This window comes from Cynocephalus volans, chromosome 6 (assembly GCF_027409185.1).
Source record: "Cynocephalus volans isolate mCynVol1 chromosome 6, mCynVol1.pri, whole genome shotgun sequence".
In the NCBI taxonomy this organism is placed as follows: domain Eukaryota; kingdom Metazoa; phylum Chordata; class Mammalia; order Dermoptera; family Cynocephalidae; genus Cynocephalus; species Cynocephalus volans.
Genome location: NC_084465.1, coordinates 98112205 through 98131205, shown reverse-complemented (window position 1 = coordinate 98131205; position 19001 = coordinate 98112205). Strand labels below are relative to the sequence as shown.

The 19001-nt window shown below is 56.9% G+C and overlaps 2 protein-coding genes across 5 annotated transcripts; both read right to left on the bottom strand.

The window, feature by feature from the left end:
• Window positions 1-25: 25 nt before the first annotated feature.
• Window positions 26-5813, bottom strand: LOC134379768 (uncharacterized). 3 transcript variants are annotated; one of them, XM_063098913.1, is made up of 11 exons: window positions 5551-5813; window positions 5330-5470; window positions 5003-5198; window positions 4811-4899; window positions 4069-4179; window positions 3763-3930; window positions 3065-3287; window positions 2622-2738; window positions 2153-2227; window positions 1588-1724; window positions 26-909 (listed from the first exon to the last, which is right to left on the bottom strand). In XM_063098913.1, exons 1-11 carry the CDS (start codon window positions 5623-5625, stop codon window positions 796-798), a joined length of 1446 nt encoding a protein of 481 aa, XP_062954983.1. In that variant the 5' UTR covers window positions 5626-5813; the 3' UTR covers window positions 26-795. The 3 variants fall into 3 exon arrangements, with proteins under 3 accessions (XP_062954983.1, XP_062954984.1, XP_062954985.1); XM_063098914.1 differs by having other exon boundaries at window positions 1588-1691; XM_063098915.1 differs by lacking the exons at window positions 26-909; window positions 1588-1724 and adding an exon at window positions 1739-1808.
• A 1011-nt stretch (window positions 5814-6824) lies between these two features.
• On the bottom strand, window positions 6825-18631 carry ZNF213 (zinc finger protein 213). 2 transcript variants are annotated; one of them, XM_063098916.1, is made up of 6 exons: window positions 18322-18631; window positions 16519-17032; window positions 15709-15817; window positions 15426-15499; window positions 15148-15271; window positions 6825-8365 (listed from the first exon to the last, which is right to left on the bottom strand). In XM_063098916.1, exons 2-6 carry the CDS (start codon window positions 16915-16917, stop codon window positions 7653-7655), a joined length of 1419 nt encoding a protein of 472 aa, XP_062954986.1. In that variant the 5' UTR covers window positions 16918-17032; window positions 18322-18631; the 3' UTR covers window positions 6825-7652. The 2 variants fall into 2 exon arrangements, with proteins under 2 accessions (XP_062954986.1, XP_062954988.1); XM_063098918.1 differs by having other exon boundaries at window positions 6825-8311.
• Window positions 18632-19001: the final 370 nt, after the last annotated feature.

The window sequence follows — 19001 nt, the reverse complement described above, 5'->3', positions numbered from 1 at the left end:
AAATGTCTCAAGCTTTTCCCATAAAGCCTCTGCAGAGCCTGCGCGGTGTGCGTTGTGCGTGCTCAGTGAGAGGATCCCGCCCCTCGGACGGGCACGTGGGCGGGGCCCCGGGAGGGGCCGCGACGCGGGGCGGAGCCGAATGGGCGCCGCGGGCTGCGCCTGCGCCTTGGCCCCCTGGCGGGCGCCCCTATCAAACTTCTTCCCCCACGTGCCGCCTTGCTGCCCTGGAGCAGGCTGCTCGCTGCGCCCCTGCCACGGCGCTTGCCCGTTGCTTCCCGGTGAACCTGCGATGGTCTGTTCCAGAGTCTCCCGGCGCCCGACTCGACTCTGACGACTGGAAGGAGAGGCCGCCTCTCCCGCACTTGCGTGGCCCCCGGCGCGGGGCCCGGTGGGAATGCGCGTGCACCGCGAAGCGGCTGGGAGAGGCACGTGGCTCCGGGCGGCCCCTTCCCAGGGCTGCTTCTCCCTGGGGCGCTCCCAGCACACCCAGCCCCGCCAGCCCACGGTGGGTTGCTTAGTCCTGGAGGCTGCGCCTCTGGCTCCCAGGGGCACAACTGTGACCTTGTGAAGAGCCAGCTGCTTCACATACGTTATCCCACTTACTTCACGCGTCCCTGAGAGCAGGCACTGTTCCCAGCGCAGCGACCGTCCACACACGTTTATTACACGCCAGCTAAGCGCCAGCCCCGCACTGCCTGCCCCGCCTCCAGGCGAGGAACCCGCAGTGCATGGGGTCGGCGGAGGCACTGGGAGCGGCCGCCCGCATCTCAGCACCCCCGGGCGGCCACCGGCGCTTCAGGCCCGCAGGCAGAGCCGGCGCCTGAGCGAGCTGCGGATCTCCAGGCAGGACTTGCGGAGCTGGTCGCAGTCAGGGCCCAGCACGTCCAGCTCACACACCCGCCTGTTGACCTGGGAGGACCACGCTCGCTCAGCCTGTGCCCAGGACGCCAGGCCCCGTGGGGCTCGGCCTGGCACCCACCGGCGGCCCTGGCCTGGGGTATTGCAAGGCCTGAAATTTCATGTGGGGCCTTGACGTCTTTGAGCCTCACAGGAGGGCCCCGAAGGCCTAACACGGGTTCCCCTACTCTCACCAGCTATGTCCCCCACCCAGTGAGAAAGGCTCCCCACCCCCATAGTGCCCCTACCCCCAGACTAGCTGTAGGCCACCCGGTCCTCAACCTAACAGCTTCAGTTCCCTGCCAGCCTGCGAGATTATTCAAACAAACCAAGCACATCCTCCTGTGGGCACCGGGGGGGGGGGGCATCTCACCATCTTGTCACTGCACACCCTGCTTCCCATTGGCGCTGCTGGTTCACTCTGCTCCCAAGTGCGACCCCCATATGGCCCCCCTGCATGGTGTGCAGTGTCCTTCTCCCCGGAACTTTAGTTAGTATGCGTGACTAATAACTTCTGACCATATCATCTGTCCAGTGTCAAATGTCATGCGCAAGGGCACCTGGCACTAGTGAGGCAGGGGATCCCTCCTTCATTGGCGGGGTTAATGGGAGCTGGTCAGCGAACCAGGGCTGGGGAGAAGGACAAATGCAGCCCCTCTCCCTTTGTCACCCAACCCCACCCCAACGCACCTCAGTCAGCAGCTCCAGGAGGTCTTGCCTGGGGTCGGCTCTGAGGACCTCCACCAGCGTCTGAATAAAGTCTGAGCCCTTTTCATCCCGATAGGCCACACAGCCTAGGTCAGGGAACCAGAGCCAGAGCGTCACATCTTTGATGGAAGTTGGGGGCAGGAAGCAGACAGGAGCCGGGGGTCAGGCAAGAGAACAGGGCAGCGATCAGGGACTTCTTGCATCTGGAACAAGTTGCTGCTCAATATTTGCAGAGTGAATATAGGAGTAGATTCAATATTGAATATTTACTGTGGACCTAACATGTGCCAGGCATTGGGAAGGGCACTATGGCAAATATCTATCCTGCCCTTGTGGAATCTACGGCCTGGAGAAACACAGCACTTAATATGTGCTCACATCATTACTATCGTAAATATAAACCATGGAAGGAAGATGGCTTAACGGCAATGGGGCTGGTGCCTCTGTGCCCCAACTCTAAGCCCTGGCTGCCCCTAAGACCACTCCAGATCCTAGACCAGGGAGCTGGACCCTGTGCAACCACGGGCTTCTTGATGGCTGGTCTTACCCTCGGTGGCTGCATAGACGGACAGGATGTCTGCTTGATCAGAGCTCCCTGGAGTGGGGCTCCCAGAGGAGCTGCCTGCAGGAGGAGTCAATTCCATTTACCAGTATCCTGGGACTCCCCCACCTCCACAGTCTCTGCATCTCTGGCTCAAGGGCAGCACAGGGCCGTGGAAAGAGTACAGGACAGGCAAGACAAGGGAGTTCAAAGGTCATCCCTGCCACTTACCGGCTGTGTGACCTCAGAAAAGCTATTTCACCTTGCTGACTCCAGGCTTGTTGGGAGGCTCAAACAGGGAAGAAGCCCTTGCTTCCCAAAGGCTCTTGCAGTTTAGGAAGACTTTGCCTGCCCATTGTCTTGGCAAAGAGAGGACAGAAGTGGCGGCAGACGTCCAGCCCTTGAAATGATCTCTGGACAGTTCCTAGCACTAGCCCTGCCCAAGCCCGGGCTCTGAAAGGAGAGCAGCACCCACCTGAGGCATCAGCATAGATCTGGAGGATGTCTGCATGGGAAGGGATGGTTGCAGGTGCCTGCAGCCAGCACCAGTACCAGGGTAGAGCTGTGAGCCCCACGCCGGTGTCCCTGTTCCCTGGGGAAGGAGGGGAGAGGCAGATACCTTCACTCGGTGGATACCTGGGGGTGCCTCCAGGGTCCAGTCCCCGTGCAAACAGTGGGGTCAAGGCAAGAGCCCCCCACCCCACCCCCTGAACTCTGGGGCAGGCCAAATGACAAGTGCCAAGGGTTAAGGGCTTGAGTTTGTGGACTTGACCTCTAGCGGAGGATGGGAGAGGGAGCAGGAAAGGGCAGGCGCTTGGGCTTCTTGGAGGAGGTAGGCAGTGAGTCCAGGGAGGCTGAGGGTGGCCAAGGAAAGCGAGGGCAGGAGGGGCAGGCTGGAGGCCAGGCGGCCCCGCTCACCCCCACGGCAGGCCTGAAGCAGGAAGATCTTGGGGCAGCCCCGCAACGCCTGGCAGCGGCTCAGCTCCCTCATCAGTGCCTCTGGCTGTGCCTCTTGGCCATCAGCACCCAGCAGCTGCCCCTGTGGCCCCCCATGGGCCATCAGAGCCACAAGGGCACAGCTCACAGGGCCCCTGCGGGTGTCCAGCTGCTCCCGGAACTGAGCCAGCTCCTCCTGGAAAGCCTAGGGTAGGGACAAGGTTGAAGCCTGGACCAAGGCCACCTCCTCCCAGCCCCTGGCTGCCCTCCACAGGGCTGAGAAGTCTTCTCCAGACCCCTGCCCAATTGACCTCCTGCCAGTCTCAGGCCCAAGGGGGAAGCCCTTCTCTAACCCCCACTGCAAGGCCTGGCATAGCCTCACTGGTGGTGACATGGAGGTCCAGCTGCGGGCTGATGGATGTCCAGGAAGGAAATTGAGACCCTTGCAGGTAAAGCTTTGAGCTGGGAGCAGAGAGGCAGCCAGCATGGGAGGAGAACAAAGGCAGGGAAGTAACTGGCCACTGCCTGCAGCAGGAAGGATGGAGGCTAGACTTGTGGGTGTGCTTCCTGCCCATGATCCACGAGAGGCCCAGGAGAGAGTCCTAAGACCCTGGGGACTCTCAGGAACGGAGGGGGTGCCCTCCCTTCAGAGCACCACCAGAAGTTCTGGGTTTACCCACCTGGGCTGTAGGGTCTGTCCTCAGGATGGTCTCAAAGCCCAGGGCCTGACACAGGCCCCCCAGCATCTCCAGGTCGTACTGGGCCCCAGGCCGATCTTGGGTCACAGCCAAGAGGAGGGCAGCCCTGGCCCCAGACATGTCATAATGAGCACTGAGGCTGGGTTCTGGCTGCAGAGAGGGTCAGGGGCATTCGAAGTAGTCTGAGAGGACTCCCAGCTCCCCGCCGCCCCAACCTGGGTCTCCCTGAGCCTCCATCCCACTTGCAACTCTGACCACATAATCGGACTCCAGGACTGTCCCCCTCACCTCAGGTCCCCAGGGCTCCACGCCCCCCAGGAACAGCGCTCCCCTCAAAGAGCTCCGAAGGATTGGGCAGCGGGTGCCCCCTGTGGACTCCTCAGCCACCCTGCAGAAGAGCTGGGGAGTGTGGGGCCCGAGGACACCTCAGGGGCTGCTCCAAGGGGGAGGAGGGGTGCAACCCAAGCAGGCAGCCAGGACCCTGGGTCAGGGAAAGACTCCCCCAGGCTCATGGCCACTACAGTCCTTTGAGGTCACATGCCAGGTCGGAGGGAGGATGGGGAGGGCAGTATAGATGTAAGCAAGACCTGAGCTCTAGTGCAGGCTCAAGGTCATGGACATGTCCCCAAGTAGATGGAGGCCATATCATTAACCCCCAACCCAGGGATCAGCGTGCACAGAGGTGGAGACACTCCCTACAGCAGGGCAGGGCCTGCCGGGGCATGCTCACCAGGTGAGCACTGCCTGGGGAGGGCGCCAGGCCTGGGAGAGCCATGGAGCAGAGCTAGGGCCCATGCCCTGCACCTCCAGAGCCACCCAGGGGCCACCCAACTGTCCAGTGAGACCTTCAGGCCAGAACCACTCCCAGCGCAGCTTCCAGAGTCCCGCAGTCTAGCAGCCATGGCCCCGCAAAGGAAAAGGGGTGGCCAGAAGTGCAAGTGTGGCTGCAGGAGCATGGGAAAGAGCACTGCTGACTGCCACTGGCTTCAGGAGAGCCCAGCTCCCTGGGACTCCCCGCTAGGGCCCCCACCTCTGTCAGCAGCTGCAGCAGGGACCAGTGATGAGAGCGGCCACAGAGCTCTCCCAGGCCAGCGAGGAAGGCTCCAGGCTCTGGGGCAGCTGCATGGAGAAGCGGTGCTGGCCTGAGGCAAGGACCCGGCTTCTGCCCACACTCCGCCCCTGCCTCACCACCCAGAACAGGGGTCCCTGCCAACCCACTCACCCCCGTGGCCAGCCGAGAGCAGCAGAAAGACTTTGGGGCAGCCCCGCAGAGCCCCACAGCAGCTCAGCTCCTGGACAAGCCGCTGCGGCTGCCTCAGCTGTCCACTGGGGGCCACCAAGGCCACTAGGGCACAGCCCATAGGGCCCCCGTGGGCATCCAGGTGCTCCCGGAACCGAGTCAGCTCTTCAAGGAAGCCCTAGGGGCAAGAGCGAAGGCCTGGCCTGAGTTGGGCTGTTCTGTGTAGGGATAAGGGTGGGAGGTGGGGTAGGGGTGGGATGAGGGTGGGTGCTAGGCTGGGGGCCATGGAGGGGACAGGTGTGGGCTCACCTGGACAGGGGACTCCCTCCTCTCACAGCTCTCAAAGCCTAGGGCTTGGAAAACGCCTCCCAGGGCAGCGACCATAGCAGTGGGCACCCCAGGGCTGCTGAGTATCAGGGCCACCCTTGGACCCTGTAGGCTGTACTTCCCCTGGGGAGACAAGGCCAGAACTGGGCTGGAACGCTGCTGGGAGTCAGGAGCCAGCTGGGCTGGGTGCTGCCTCCTGCTACCTTTCTCCCCAGGCTGTCTTGAGCATCTGCCACCTGCGCGGCCACCCGCAGGGTCCCAGCCACCAGGAAGGCCATGGGGGCCAGACAGGGCTTCCTCCGAGCACCGAGCTCACTCCCTGGCGCTGGCTCCTGGTGCCCTGGGTCCTAACCCTTGCCCTCTCCACGCGCCACCTCCTATCAGCTCTGTTTATGAGCTGAACGGACTCTGCCCTGCTCCCCTGCAACCCTGGGTCCCACTCCCCTGAACCTGTCCTCTTGCTCCAGCCAGTGACTTCCTGGCTGGCACTGACCTACCCCCACCTGAGCCAGGAACTTGTGCCCAATCCTATTCTTAGCTCCTGGCCCAAGCTCCTATCTGATCTCGTTACAGCCAGGTGTCTCCCCTTGGAGCAGCCACCAGCACCAAAAAAGTCCTTGTACTGTTCCCTCCACCTTGCCACCCCTCCCCGAAATGCACACAGCTGTACAGAGCCCCCAGAGGTGGAAATTGCCACCTGGCATCAGTGGTTGCTTCATGTGGGAAGTGGGGACTGTCACAGTGACCATACAGTGGTGTGTGTTAAATGGGGGGCTGGCTGAGGAAGGGCCTGGGGGCAGAGGCTGGCACAGACAGACCAGTTACTAAGGGACAGAAACTTCTTGTCTCTACCCACTCCCACTTCCCCTCAGGCAGGGCCATTGGAGGCCACCACAGGTGAACAGGGAAGGGACAGCAGAATGGAAAGAGGAGTCATACTTCGGTGACGGGTGGCTCTGACCACACCCCCCCCAACTCTGTGTAGGCCCCAGCCTGGGGCCAGGCAGGGGAGAGGCAATGTCAAGAAGCTGGGCAGGAACAAGGGCAGGGCCCATTTTGAGTCGGCAGCCCTCTCCCCAGCAGGGACTCAAGCATGGGGCAGCCTCCAGTGGTGGAGACCTGGTGAGCAGCACGCGTGTAGCACCCCCAGCCACCGAGCAAGTTGGCCATCTCCAAGCCCCTCCCCTCCTTCCACACTGCCAATGGAGAGCAGCCTGGTGAAGGCCCGTCCCGTGTGGCTGCCCATTCTCCTACTAGGGCAGGGAGGGTGCCCCTGGACCAGACTCCAGCTGACACAGGGGGAACGAGGGTCCCGGGGCTCATGGCTGCCCTTTGGGGCCCAGCCAACCTGTAAGCCAAGGTGGCCATACAGCACCATGTGCCACCAGGACTCCCAGGCTTGAAGAACAGAGATGTGAGTTCCAGGTTCCCACCCCCACAGCAGCTACGTAAAGAACAGAACAGCCTGGGGCAGGTTTCCACGTTTATTCAAACCCTCTTGAGGCCCAAGGGCTGAGCCCCCTCAGAGGGCTTGTGGTCCGTCCCTGTCAACACAAATCTGCAAACGATGCAGATGGAAAACACGGACTACAGTGCTGAGGTGTCAGCAGCAAAGTGCTGATGGAGTGCTAGTGTTAAGTACATGACGCCGCTCCTCTGGAGGAGCAGGCAGCAGCCAGCGCCCCATTCCTGCTCTCTGGGGTGGGCCCCCTGTAGCTGGAGCCCCACCACCCTCACCAGATGGGCGGGTGGGTGGCTCTCAGGGGCTGAGAGCAATAGCCGGGACAGAGTGGTCATGGCCTGCAAATGGGAGAGGTGGAGCCCCGGGGTCACGCCCAGGACCCAGACTCTCCTAGGTGTAAGCCACTGTCCCTCCCCAAGTCCAGCAGCCCCCTGGGGGGTGTCAAGGCCAGTCCTCTACCCCACTGGAAGGCACAGGTTGGCAGGGAAAAGGGCCTGGCCGGCGGACGCACACAGAAGGCAGGTGACAAAGAGCCACGGGAGCGAGGCTGAGGGGGCTTCTGGAAAGGGAACCTAGGCCCTGCCTGAGTCCTCAGCCACCCTGCTGTGCCGGTGCTACTGCTGGGCTGGGCTCCAGGAAACTGGAGGGGAAGACCGACCCCGTGCGCAGAAGGGAAAACACGCGGCTGGAAGGAACTCCGTTCCCTTCAGTGGGGGCAGGTCCGCAGTGCAGGCGTTCTGAGTGTGCGACGCGGAGGGGTGGAGAGTCCCCAAGGTCGCACGGCGGCCAGGCCTCACAGGGAGCGTGCACCTGGCTGGACGGCCTCGGGTCCAAGCTGGCCGCTCACCCCACGGGCTGGGCCATCTTGGCGTGCAGGCTCTGGTGGGCGATGAGGTGGGCACGCTGCTTGAAGCTCTTGTCACACTCGCCACAGCCGAAGGGCCGCTCGCCGGTGTGCACGCGCCGGTGGTCCAGCAGGTAGGAGCGCAGTGAGAAGCTCTTGCCGCAGTCGCTGCAGCCGAAGGGCTTCTCACCGGTGTGGATGCGCTGGTGGTCGGCCAGGTAGGCGCTGCGGCTGAAGCTCTTGCCGCACTCGGAGCAGGAGAAGGGCTTCTCGCCCGTGTGCACGCCCTGGTGGCGCACCAGGTCCGAGGAGCTGCGGAAGCTCTTGTCGCACTCGGGGCACTTGTGCGGCTTCTCGCCCGTGTGTGTGCGCTGGTGGCGTGCCAGGTCCGAGCCCCAGCGAAAGCGCTTCCCGCACTGGCCACAGCTGTGTGGCTTCTCGGCCACCAGGTCCCGGAACTGGCGCCGGCGTGTGGGTGGCCGCCCCTGCCGCGCCCCGGCCACCCGGCCCAGGGCCGCACCCGGCCGGTTCTCACTCTCCCAGGCTTCAGCCTCCTCGGGGCTCCAGGACACAGTCACGTCGCCACACACCTGGCCTGGTAATGCCGTCGCCCCCTCCTCCAGCTGCGACCTCTCGTTTTGGCTTCCAAATGCTGAACCTGCAAGGGGAGAGGAGGCGGCCTCTTCAGTCCCACTTGGTTCTGGGACCAGAGCTGAGGCAAGAAAGAAACACGGCTCAGGGACCAGCTCTCTGGCTTTCCGGTTCAGCCAGGCCTGGGTTCACACAGCTTGAGCCTCAGTTTCCCCATCTATAAAATGCAGCTGATGATAATATTCCGCAGAAAAGCAGTTCCCAGTAAGCCTCAGATGTCCAGGTAGGCTGATCCTGCCTGCAGAGGCGCCTACTAATTATGACCTGGGACAAGTTACCTAACCCATCTATGCCCTGCTTTCCAACTGGGACCCAGAGTCCCACTCTCTAAACCCTGCCTATTCAAACTCTGAAATTTAAATAAATTATCCAGACTCTCACTGTGGGAAACTGAGGAACCAAGTGGGTCTGGCTACTGTGGTTCCCTTATTACACAGGCTCTAGGTCCCCAAACTGAAGAACATACACAGGGAGGTAACCGAGCCCATCCCACTGTGTGGTGCGGATTAAATGAGATGAGCCCCACCAATGCTGAGAAGGGCAGGGACAACCACGCCTCACCAGAGTCCCAGCTATGTCTCTTCAGTATCCACTGACCTCTCTGAGCCTCAGGTCCCTTGTAAAATAAGGACAACACTTCTATTCACAGAGTTGTGAGAATCAAATGAGAAAAGGCCCTTAAGAGCACTCAGCGTGGGGCTGCACATCTTGGGCACTTGTTATTAGGTTGTATGAGAACCCTTTTTCGGCCGCGCCCCATCATGGCGCTGGCTACCCTTCTCTTCTGCCTTTTTCCTTCCCACTGGCGCCACAGTACCTTCCCGCCGGCACGAATCGCGCGCCAATCAGCACAGGCTCCCTGCTCCTGGACCCTTAGTAACATAATCAATCCAATCCTCAGATGCCCATGTCCCCTGTAAATCTATCAACTCTCTCCTAACCCTATAAAACAGATGTACTCGCTAAATAAAATCGGAACTTCTCCGGCGAGCTGCCTTGTGTTTGTTTGTGCCTCATCCTTTCATTGGTGCCGAAACCCGGGAGGCGGGATTGTCCACTGTGGGCCCCGTCTCCGTCTCAACCAAGGCGGCTCGCCCACGCCCACCTTTTCGGGCACTGGCTCTTCAAACTCACCACCGCTTCCACCCTTGGGTAAGTCTCCCTTATAGGGCTGCCACCCTCTTCTGGGCTACAGCAGAGCAGTTATCGACCAACAAGGCTCCGAAGCCCTTAAGAAATGTAAAGTTACACCCCATTAAGACCTTTACGGTCGTGGCGGACCCTCCGGCTATCCACTCCCTTCTCTCCAGGAGCCTTTGAGCGTGAGGGTTCAGGGTGGAGGCTCCTTTCTGCTTCTCTCTCTCTCTCTCTCTCTGGACACTAAAACAGGTTCCAAAAATCCTAGTACTAGGTTCCTCGTGGCCTCCGGCACTGTGCCTCCTGGGAGCTTGAAGTGTGGGTGACGACCCTCACTCTCCTCCTAATCTGGTTCCTACAGAAACTCCGTGGCTCACAAACTCCTCGGGGGACGCCTCCTGCATTTTGCTGACCCACTTCCGGCCCGGGGATTCATTTCCTCATTTTCTCTTTTTCTCTTCCTCTTGATTTCCTTTTCTCTGTCCACTTCACAATGGGAGCCTCCTCATCCCTTCCGGAAACCTTGCCCCTCAAATGCTTACTCAGAAACCTTACTGTACTCTCCCTTACACCAGATATTAAGCCAAAGCTCTTGATCAGATTTTGCACTCAAGATTGGCCCCAGTACCCCCTGGACAACCAAAACCATTGGCCTTTTGAGGGATTCCTAGACCCAGACCTCCTTCGCGACCTTTTTAACTACTGCCAGCGCCTCAAAAAGTGGAAGGAGATCCCTATGTCGAGGCCTTTTGACTCCTCAGACAAAATCCCCATCTTTGTTCTTCATTCTCTCCCTCCCAAGTCCTCCTGGCCTGTAAGTCTCCACCCCTTCTTGACCCTCCTACTTTCGATCCTGCGGACGAACTACCCGCATACCGCCCGCCTCCCTCTGCTCCCACTTCCCCCTCCACCTCAGTTTCCTCTCCACCATCTTCCATTTCAGCTTCCCCTTCCACTCCAATTCGCCAGCTGCCCCCCATTTCCCCTCCTCCCGCAAAAACTTTTAGTCCTCCACGGACTAGATCACAGGGGCTCCCTCTGGTCCCTCCCACTATTGCACCGCTTCAAGAGGTGGCTGGCCCAGAAGGGGTAATCAGAGTTCATGTACCTTTTTCCATCTCTGATCTCACACAATTAGAGAAGAAACTGGGCTCCTTTACCACTGACCCCACCACCTATGATAGGGAGTTTCAGTGGATCCTGAAGGCTTACAGTCTCACACACCATGACATATACATGTTGATAGCTAACACTCTCCTTCTTTTTTTTTTTTTTTTTTTTTAAAAGATGACCGGTAAGGGAATCTCAACCCTTGGCTTGGTGTTGTCAGCACCACGCTCAGCCAGTGAGCAAACCGGCCATCCCTATATAGGATCCGAACCCGTGGCCTTGGTGTTATCAGCACCACACTCTACCGAGTGAGCCACGGGCCGGCCTAACACTCTCCTTCCTGAGGAGCGAAGGCGTGTATGGGAATTGGCCTGAGCCCATGCAGACGAAACACACAGGACTAATCCTAACCACCCTACAGGTCCCAATGTATTTCCAGAACAGGATCCCCAATGGGATTATAACACCCCTATTGGCATAAATTCCCGTGATGTTTTTGCTTCCTGCCTTGTAGCCGGCCTCAAACGGGCTGCTTGAAAAGTTGTAAATTTCCAAAAGGTGCAGGAAGTAATACAAAAAAAGGAAGAAACCCCTTCCGAATTTTTAGACAGGTTAACCAAGGCCCTTCAACAATATACCAACTAGACCCAGAAACCCCAGATGGTTGTCATGTTTTAATGACCTATTTCCTAGCCCAGAGCTACCCCTACATTAGGACTAAATTAAAAAAGCTAAAGCAGGGGCCCGCTAATCCTCAGACTGAAATTCTTAATGGTGGCTTTTAAGGTTTTTCATAATAGAGAGGAGGAAAAGGAACGCCGCAAGCAGAGAGATGATCAGGCAAATTCTCAGATGCTTGCACAAATAATCCAAGGACAGCCGCAACCCAGGCACCCACAAACCCATAAGCCGACCCTGGAAACTGCTTTAAATGCAGAAAAGAGGGACATTGGGCAAAAGCCTGCCCCTCTCCTCGGCCTCCAACCACTCCCTGTCCCAAATGCCACAAAAGGGGCCATTGGGGATCTGATTGCCCTGCCACCCGAAGGGGAGAGGGGCCAATCACCTCACAATCTAAGCCCGACCTGTTGGGACTAGCAGGAGAAGATTGATGGGGCCTTGGGTCTCTGTTCCCGACCATGACCATCACGACACAAGAATCCAGGGTGCGGCTTGTGGTGGATGGGAGCCCCATTTCCTTCCTCTTAGACACCAGAGCCACTTTTTCGGTCCTGAGGGAGTTCTGGGGCCCAACTACACCTTCCACCTCTCCTATTGTCGGGGTAGGAGGTAAACAGATTTTCCCTCATAAAACCCCCCTATTAACATGCACAATGCAAGATGTTTCCACACCCTTCTCACACTCCTTCCTTGTCATGCCCCAATGTCTCATCCCTCTACTGAGAAGAGATATTCTCTCCCTTCTCAGGGTTATGAACAGCATCACCTCCCATGCCTCGCCTACCACACAGTTTTTTATAGCACTCCTGGCCGACGACTTGGACTCACGGCCTCCTTTTCCAACATTAACTGAGCTTGTCAACACAGTTGTCTGGGACACGTCAAGCCCCTCCACTTCAAAGTGTTCTCCAATACACATTAGGCTTAAGGACCCCACTAAGTTTATATGCCAGGCCCAGTATCCCCTGACCACCACAGCCCTTCTTGGCCTTTGCCCCATTATTCAGGATTTACAAAAAAAGGGCCATCTCCGGCCCACTCACTCGCCTTTCAACACCCCTATACTAGCTGTAAAAAAACCTAACGGGACCTATCGCTTGGTGCAGGATTTGCGCCTCATTAACTCCTCAGTCATCCCTATCCATCCCTTAGTGCCCAATGTCTATACCCTCCTTTCTAACATCCCAGCCACCACAACCCATTTTTCAGTTTTGGATTTAAAGGATGCTTTCTTCTCTATACCTCTAGCGCTAAGCTCTCAAGATATTTTTGCTTTCACTTGGACTGATCCTCACACCCGACACTCCCGACAGTTTACCTGGACTGTTCTCCCACAGGGATTTTGGGACAGTCCTCACATCTTTGGCCAGGTTTTAGCCCAGGATCTCACTGATTTTTATGCCAACCACCTGATTCCATGCTTCTTCAGTATGTAGATGGCCTTCTCTTGTGCAGCCCCTCGTGGGAGCAATCTCAAACAGATACCGCTCACCTATTAAATCACTGAGCTAATAAAGGATATCGGGTCTCCCCACATAAAGCCCAAATTTCCCAGTCAATGGTAACCTACCTCGGCTTTCTCCTTTCCCCAGGGAAAAAGTCAATTACGCTTAACAGAAAACAACTTCTCATGGACCTTCCCATTCCCCATACAAAGGCTGAAATATTGTCATTTTTAGGATTAGCTGGATACTTCAGAGCCTGGGTCCCAGGGGTTAGGGTATATGGGACAGCCTACTGGTAGGAGATTTTGTCAGTGTGATGGCAAACAACAGTGTTCTTTAACCATCCAGGACCCATGGGAGAGCCGATGGGCTACCAGGGTCCTTGCTTCTGTTTACTGTAATGGCTATGCTTCACACCCCTGCGGAACTTTTGAAATATCCCATGAGTATGTTCCTCTTCACGACTCTATATCTCTTGTCTCTACAGACATAAAACATCATGAACAGAACATCATATCCTCTTTAGAAAATGGCCCTTCCCTTCATGCCCCGGGCTCCCCTATATATACTTGGTTACAGATCATCTCCGATACCCTGTCCTTTTTAAACCAGACTGTTCCATCCATTTCCCCCAGGAATTGCTTTTCGTGCGCCTCCTTGGCTCACCCCCTACTTGCCGCCGTCCCAGTCAACAACACCGACTCACTCCTTCGTCCAAACCCTTCCCAGGCCCCACTGCCCTCTTCACCCCTACCCAATGTTCCTTTGTGGGAGCCTGAGGACGGCAACCACACCCTCCTCCCTAGAACATGCCTTTGTGGCCCCACTATTTCCAAATCTTTCAATGACCCCTTTTGCCAATACAGTCTTAACCTCACAAATACCACTCATGCATCGCCTGGAACCTTTTCTTGGTGCAAGGAACCCTTATCACCACTTTCCTCCCCAACATAACTTCTCCTTGCCTTCTCGTAACTGTTGTTCCCCAGCTCACCCTATACACCAGTTCAGAAATGTTTCACCTTCTTAATCCCCCAGACCAACAGAAAAGAGTGGCTTTCCTCCCTATCTCGGTTGGTATGTCTTTAACCATTTCCGTCGCCAGTGCCAGCCTCTCGGGAGGAGCCCTGGGCCACTCTCTGTGGGCTGTCGAAGATATTAAATCCAAGTTGGAAAGGGCCCTCACATCCACGGCAGAATCTCTAACCTCCCTACAAAAACAAATAACTTCTTTGGCCCAAGTGACCCTCCAGAACAGGAGAGCCCTTGATCTGCTCACAGCGGAAAAAGGTGGCACCTGCCTCTTCCTAAGAGAAGAATGTTGTTATTATATTAACGAATCGGGTGTGGTAGAAAATAACATCATTAAACTCACTGAATTAGCTACCAGCCTGCGTGCCCCACCCAACTCCAGCCCATTCTCCTCTCTAATGTCCAACCCTCTCCTAACCTGGGTTTGGCCCATCCTCGGCCCCCTCTCTGTAATCCTTCTGATATGCCTTTTTTTACCTTGTATACTCAAGTTTTTACAAACCCAAGTGGGCAAAATTTCTAACCAGACTTTTAACGAGCTTTTACTTAGAAACTACCAACTCCTAGCTACTGATGAACCCTCCGCCTCTTCTCAGAAACTCCTCACCACTTGCTGATGAAACATACAGGACGCGATGGATTGCCTTCCTAGATGCCCTTTCCTCCGACACCTGGCTACTACACCTGGTTTTTACACATCAGGAGTGGACTCAACAGATTATTGACTTATGGCTGCAGGGAACTTTCATCCATTTCACCCCCCAGGAGGTTCTTTTATATTCCACCATATTATGGGGTCTCCTGACCATATTCCTCCCTGACACTCCAACCCCTTCCCAAACGACGGCCCCTACCAGCAGGAAGTAGCCAGAGAGAAAAAGGACATCACCCCTATTCTAACAAAAAGGGAGGAATATTAGGTCGTATGAGAACCCTTTTTTAGCCGTGCCCCATCATGGCGCTGGCTACCCTTCTCTTCCGCCTTTTTCCTTCCTGCCGGCGCCACAATACCTTCCCGCTGGCGCAAATCGCATGCCAATCAGCACAGGCTCCCTGCTCCTGGCCCCTTAGCAACATAATCCATCCAATCCCCAAACGCCCCGTGTCCCCTATAAACCTATCAACTCTCTCCTAACCCTATAAAACAGATGTACTTGCTAAATAAAATCGGAACTTCTCTGGCGAGCTACCTTGCGTTTGTGCCTCATCCTTTCACTTGTCACATACACACGTGCAGAGGCACAGAAAACTGAACATCAGTGTGAGAAAGGAATCACGCAGGGCTCTCAGAGAGACCTGGGAAAGCCCGCTTTGCAACTGGCTAAGGATGGGTGGGAAGGAAGACTGAGGATTCCAGCAGGCTGGCGGCGTGGGGGGGACCTGCCTGGACCCACCCTCTGCTGCTGGGATCCCATAGGTCCTGGCTACGCCCACTTACCCCGGGTGGTGTTCCGGGAGTTCTCCCGCTTTATGTCCCAGAAGAGATCCCTCTGAGCAGGGTCCAGGGAGCCCCATTCTTCCCGGGAGAAGTAGAAGGGAATGTCTCCCAATGCCATAGGTTCCTAGAATGAGCAAGAAGCCCTGGCTCAGGGATGGCTCACAGCCTCCCACACAGCCTGCGGTGGATGAAAGAGGCCCTGATGAGAGGGCAAGGCCCATTCTACAGTATCAGAAGTGCCAAAGGCCTTGGCGAGGACAAAGGGACAGGTAACTCACGTGGACCCCAGAGGCAAAGCAGGCATCTGTCATCTCTCTGGTACTCCACTCTTTAGGAAGAGCAGGACGCTGGGCTAAAGGAAAAAAACAGAGCCTCAGAGAGGCCAGCCCCGGCCTGGGCCTGAGACCCCACAGCAGCCCCCTGCACACGTACATGCACTCGCAGAGGCATGCTGGGGCTCCATAGAACAGAAACACCCTGCCTGCTACCCTTGGGAATGCCAGGAAGGAGCCAGGCCCTGCCTGGCCACTCTGCCGCCTATGAGGACAGAGGCTTACTCACCACCATGGTTGTGCTGCTCCTGGGGTACAGGCAGCTGGCTCCATGCTCCCACCATGGCCTGGGATCTCTGGACTGCAGCCTCAGGTTCCACCTCCTCTGCAGGCACAGCCTGTGCAGGAACCACAACATGCTCATCAGCACCGAGACCAGACCCAGGAGACAGAGTTTAATCCTTGGGAGGGAGACACAGCACACGTCCCTCAGGATGCTGGGGTGTGGGGAAGGAAGTCAGTGGAGCCCCAGAAAAGTCCAGAGAGAATGTGACACCAGGCAGTCCTGTGTGCCCAAGGACACTCCCTGATCAATCATGAGGCAAGAACCAGCCCCCAAAGCCCAGAATCATAGCCACTGACCACAGGAAAGTGGGGAGACCCTCCTGCCAAGAGCAGAACCCCACACCCTAGCTACTCATCAGCACCTCTCCAGATGCTTCCAGTGTCAAGGACCCAACACCGCACAAGAAAGCAGTTGCCCCTGGACAGCTGCACTTGCTCACACCCCCTCTGGTGCCTTTATACATATCACTGTATCCTCAGGGCCTAGCCTGGAACAGGACACAAATAAACATTTACAGAAGCTCTGTGGGGCTAAAACCTCCTTTCTGGAACATGCCCACTTTGTTCCTACTTCTGCCCTTGAAGCCACCAAAAAGAAACTACATTTACTTTGGACAGTACCTTTCAGAAAGGCAACACGTTATGTCGTGCTGTGTGCATGCTCCCTCAGGCTCTGCGTCTCCCCTACCCTCTGAAACTTGTCTCCGGCCCAGGTACCACCCTGGTGCCCCCTGACGTGGGAGGGGCCCCTCACCTGTGGCCAGGCGTTCACTGGCTGCTTCTGCAGGTCCTCCACCAAGGCCACAGCTTCCTCACCACTCCCCGGGTGCTGCTCGCGCACCCAGCCCTGGATCTCCCCAGGCAGCACCGTCAGGAACTGCTCTAGCACCAGCAGCTCCAGGATCTGCTCCTTGGTGCGCAGTTCAGGCCGCAGCCAGCGGCAGCAGAGCTCCCAGAGTTGGCTGAAGGCCTCGTGAGGCCCACCCACATCTCCATAGCAGAACTGCCGGAAGCGCTGGCGGCAAGCCTCAGAATCCCTGCCATCCTCTTGCTGGGCAGATTCCTGCTCCCAGGAGGAGTCTTCCACCTTCACTATCAGAAGCCCTTCTCCCTCTGCAGGGGCCTGTTCTGGGGGGTCCAGGGGGGCTGCCATTCCCCTGGCCTAAGGCTCAGGGCTGGTCAGCCTCAACCCAGGCCCTGTAGCCTGCCCTTTCAGTCTCCCAGCGGGATCCCCTGTGGCAGCCAGGCCGGCATCTGGACACGCATCCCTGGGAAAAAAGCGAAGGAGCAGGTTTTGGGGGCGGGGTGTGGAATACATGAGCATACACCAGCCTGAAAGGACATAAGGAGCTGCAGTATCCTCCCTTTCACGGCCCTGAAGCCTTTTCTAGGCTCTCCTTGAATGCTTTGCTCACGTGACTGTCTCTTATACTAATACAAGCCCACAACCCCTTATCCTCAAGTCTGAAACCCAAAAGTAGGTTTTTCATGACTCATTTTAACAGCAAAACCAAACCTCGCTCATTTGGTGGTAGTACCACCTAACCTACTGAGACGAGCATATTTATAATTTCTGCTTATGCCACTTAATGTAAATGTTCACACGTTTTACAGCAGAAATATCAACATATGTGTTCAGCTAGTAAAAATTTATACAGCTATATTTATGATGTGCTTTTCTGTATGTGCCTGATACTTCAGTAAGAAAACTGTGTTTGATTATTGAGTGTTGCCCCAGATGTTGCTGGAAGTGTTATTTGATATGCCATTTGTGCACTATGTTAGCTTTCCCAAATTTGAAAACTTCTGAATTCCAAAACACATCTGGCCTAGGAGTGTCAGAGAAGGGCTCACAGACACCAACCAAAGCCATTTATCAACAGGTATATATGAATGTATGTAACGATAGTTTTTAAAGGCATATTTCAAATTTTTCTTTAATTGGTTTTTTGTTTCAACGATAAAAGCAATAGAAACCATGGTAATAAAAAAGGAGAGGTGTAGGAACGGGCTGCCCGGTTAGCTCTCTTGGGAGGGTGTGGACCTAGTAACACCAAAGTCACGGGTTCGGATCCCCGTACAGGCCAGGTGGAAAAAAGAAAAAAGGTGGGGGGGGGCGGGATTGAGGGATCTAGACAATACAGAAATACATAAAAGAGAAACCCTTTCTCGCAGTTGCACCCTCCTCCCATTATCGTGCCAGATCTCCTCCTGTACTTTAACTGAAAATGTTATCCGTAGAAGTGGAAAAAAAAAAAAAAAGTGCTTGATGTGTCTTTACATAAATGAGATCTTACTGCATGTGCTATTTCGTAATTTGCTGTTTCCACCTAGCAGTGTTTCTTTATTAGCGCACTAGGAGCTTCCGCGGTACGGATGTGCTCGTTTCTTAGCCAATACCCGAGGGATGCGTTCGGGTTGTTTCCAATTCTTCTCTGTTACACACTAAGCACTTTATTGATTCTTCTACTCCTCACACGACCCCTTAAAGGTAGGCGCGCCATTCTCATCCACCACTGACCGAGGAAGAGTCACCTCGGAAAGGGCCAGGACTCACCAGGGTCGCTCGGCAGGACGCGGCAGGCGGGGACGCTGACCCGGCCGGAGCCCCGGCCGGAGCGCCTCGCTGTCCCCAGCAGCCTCGCCCGCACGGAGCTGAGGGAGCGGCGGGAGCGCAGGGGGGTCGGCACAGGACCGAGTGCACGGGGGACGCGGGGGCGACCCGGCACGTCCCAGCGCTGCGCGCCACCGTCGGGGTCCGCCTCGGGGGGCCAGCCCCGGCCACTCAGAGCCCCGTGCCCGACCTCTGAGCCCGGCTGCCCGCGTCGCCGGTCCCCGCCCCCGGGACACACACCTCCCAAGACCGCCCAAGCGTTCCCACTTCCGCTACCAGGTCCTGAAGCCGGAAGTCCGCGCGGGGCTCGCCGGGAAAGTACGCAGCGCATGCGCCGCGGTGTCTTTGGCGCTGCACCCCCAGAAGTCCGTTCGACCATTGGGCCTGCCTTCTCCCCGACAGATGGCCAATGAACGGGGAGAATTTCCAGGGCTGGCCAATCAGAAGGCAGCGACGCCAAAACCGTCATGCCCATGGACCCGGGGTGAAGGGCCGGGGTCTGCGTCGTGATTCCTTCAGTGTTCTTTTGTCTGAGTTTTTCACTCGTGTTTCTCTGCACCTGTGGTCCCTGAGCGGTGGGAAGGAGAAGCCAAGGCTGGTCTGACCAGCGGAGACGGCACCTG

Excerpts from the sequence above, each read along its gene's own strand:
- LOC134379768 (XM_063098913.1), bottom strand. The coding sequence starts at position 5,625 with ATGGCCTTCCTGGTGGCTGGGACCCTGCGGGTGGCCGCGCAGGTGGCA. Across the intron at positions 4,900-5,002 it reads GCTCTCGGCTGGCCACGGGG|CTGCCCCAGAGCCTGGAGCC; the intron begins GTGAGTGGGTTG and ends TTCTCCATGCAG. Across the intron at positions 3,288-3,762 it reads GGACAGACCCTACAGCCCAG|GCTTTCCAGGAGGAGCTGGC; the intron begins GTGGGTAAACCC and ends TCCCTACCCTAG.
- ZNF213 (XM_063098916.1), bottom strand. The coding sequence starts at position 16,917 with ATGGCAGCCCCCCTGGACCCCCCAGAACAGGCCCCTGCAGAGGGAGAA. Across the intron at positions 15,818-16,518 it reads CAGTGAACGCCTGGCCACAG|GCTGTGCCTGCAGAGGAGGT; the intron begins GTGAGGGGCCCC and ends GTTCCTGCACAG. Across the intron at positions 15,500-15,708 it reads GGAGCAGCACAACCATGGTG|CCCAGCGTCCTGCTCTTCCT; the intron begins GTGAGTAAGCCT and ends TTTTTCCTTTAG.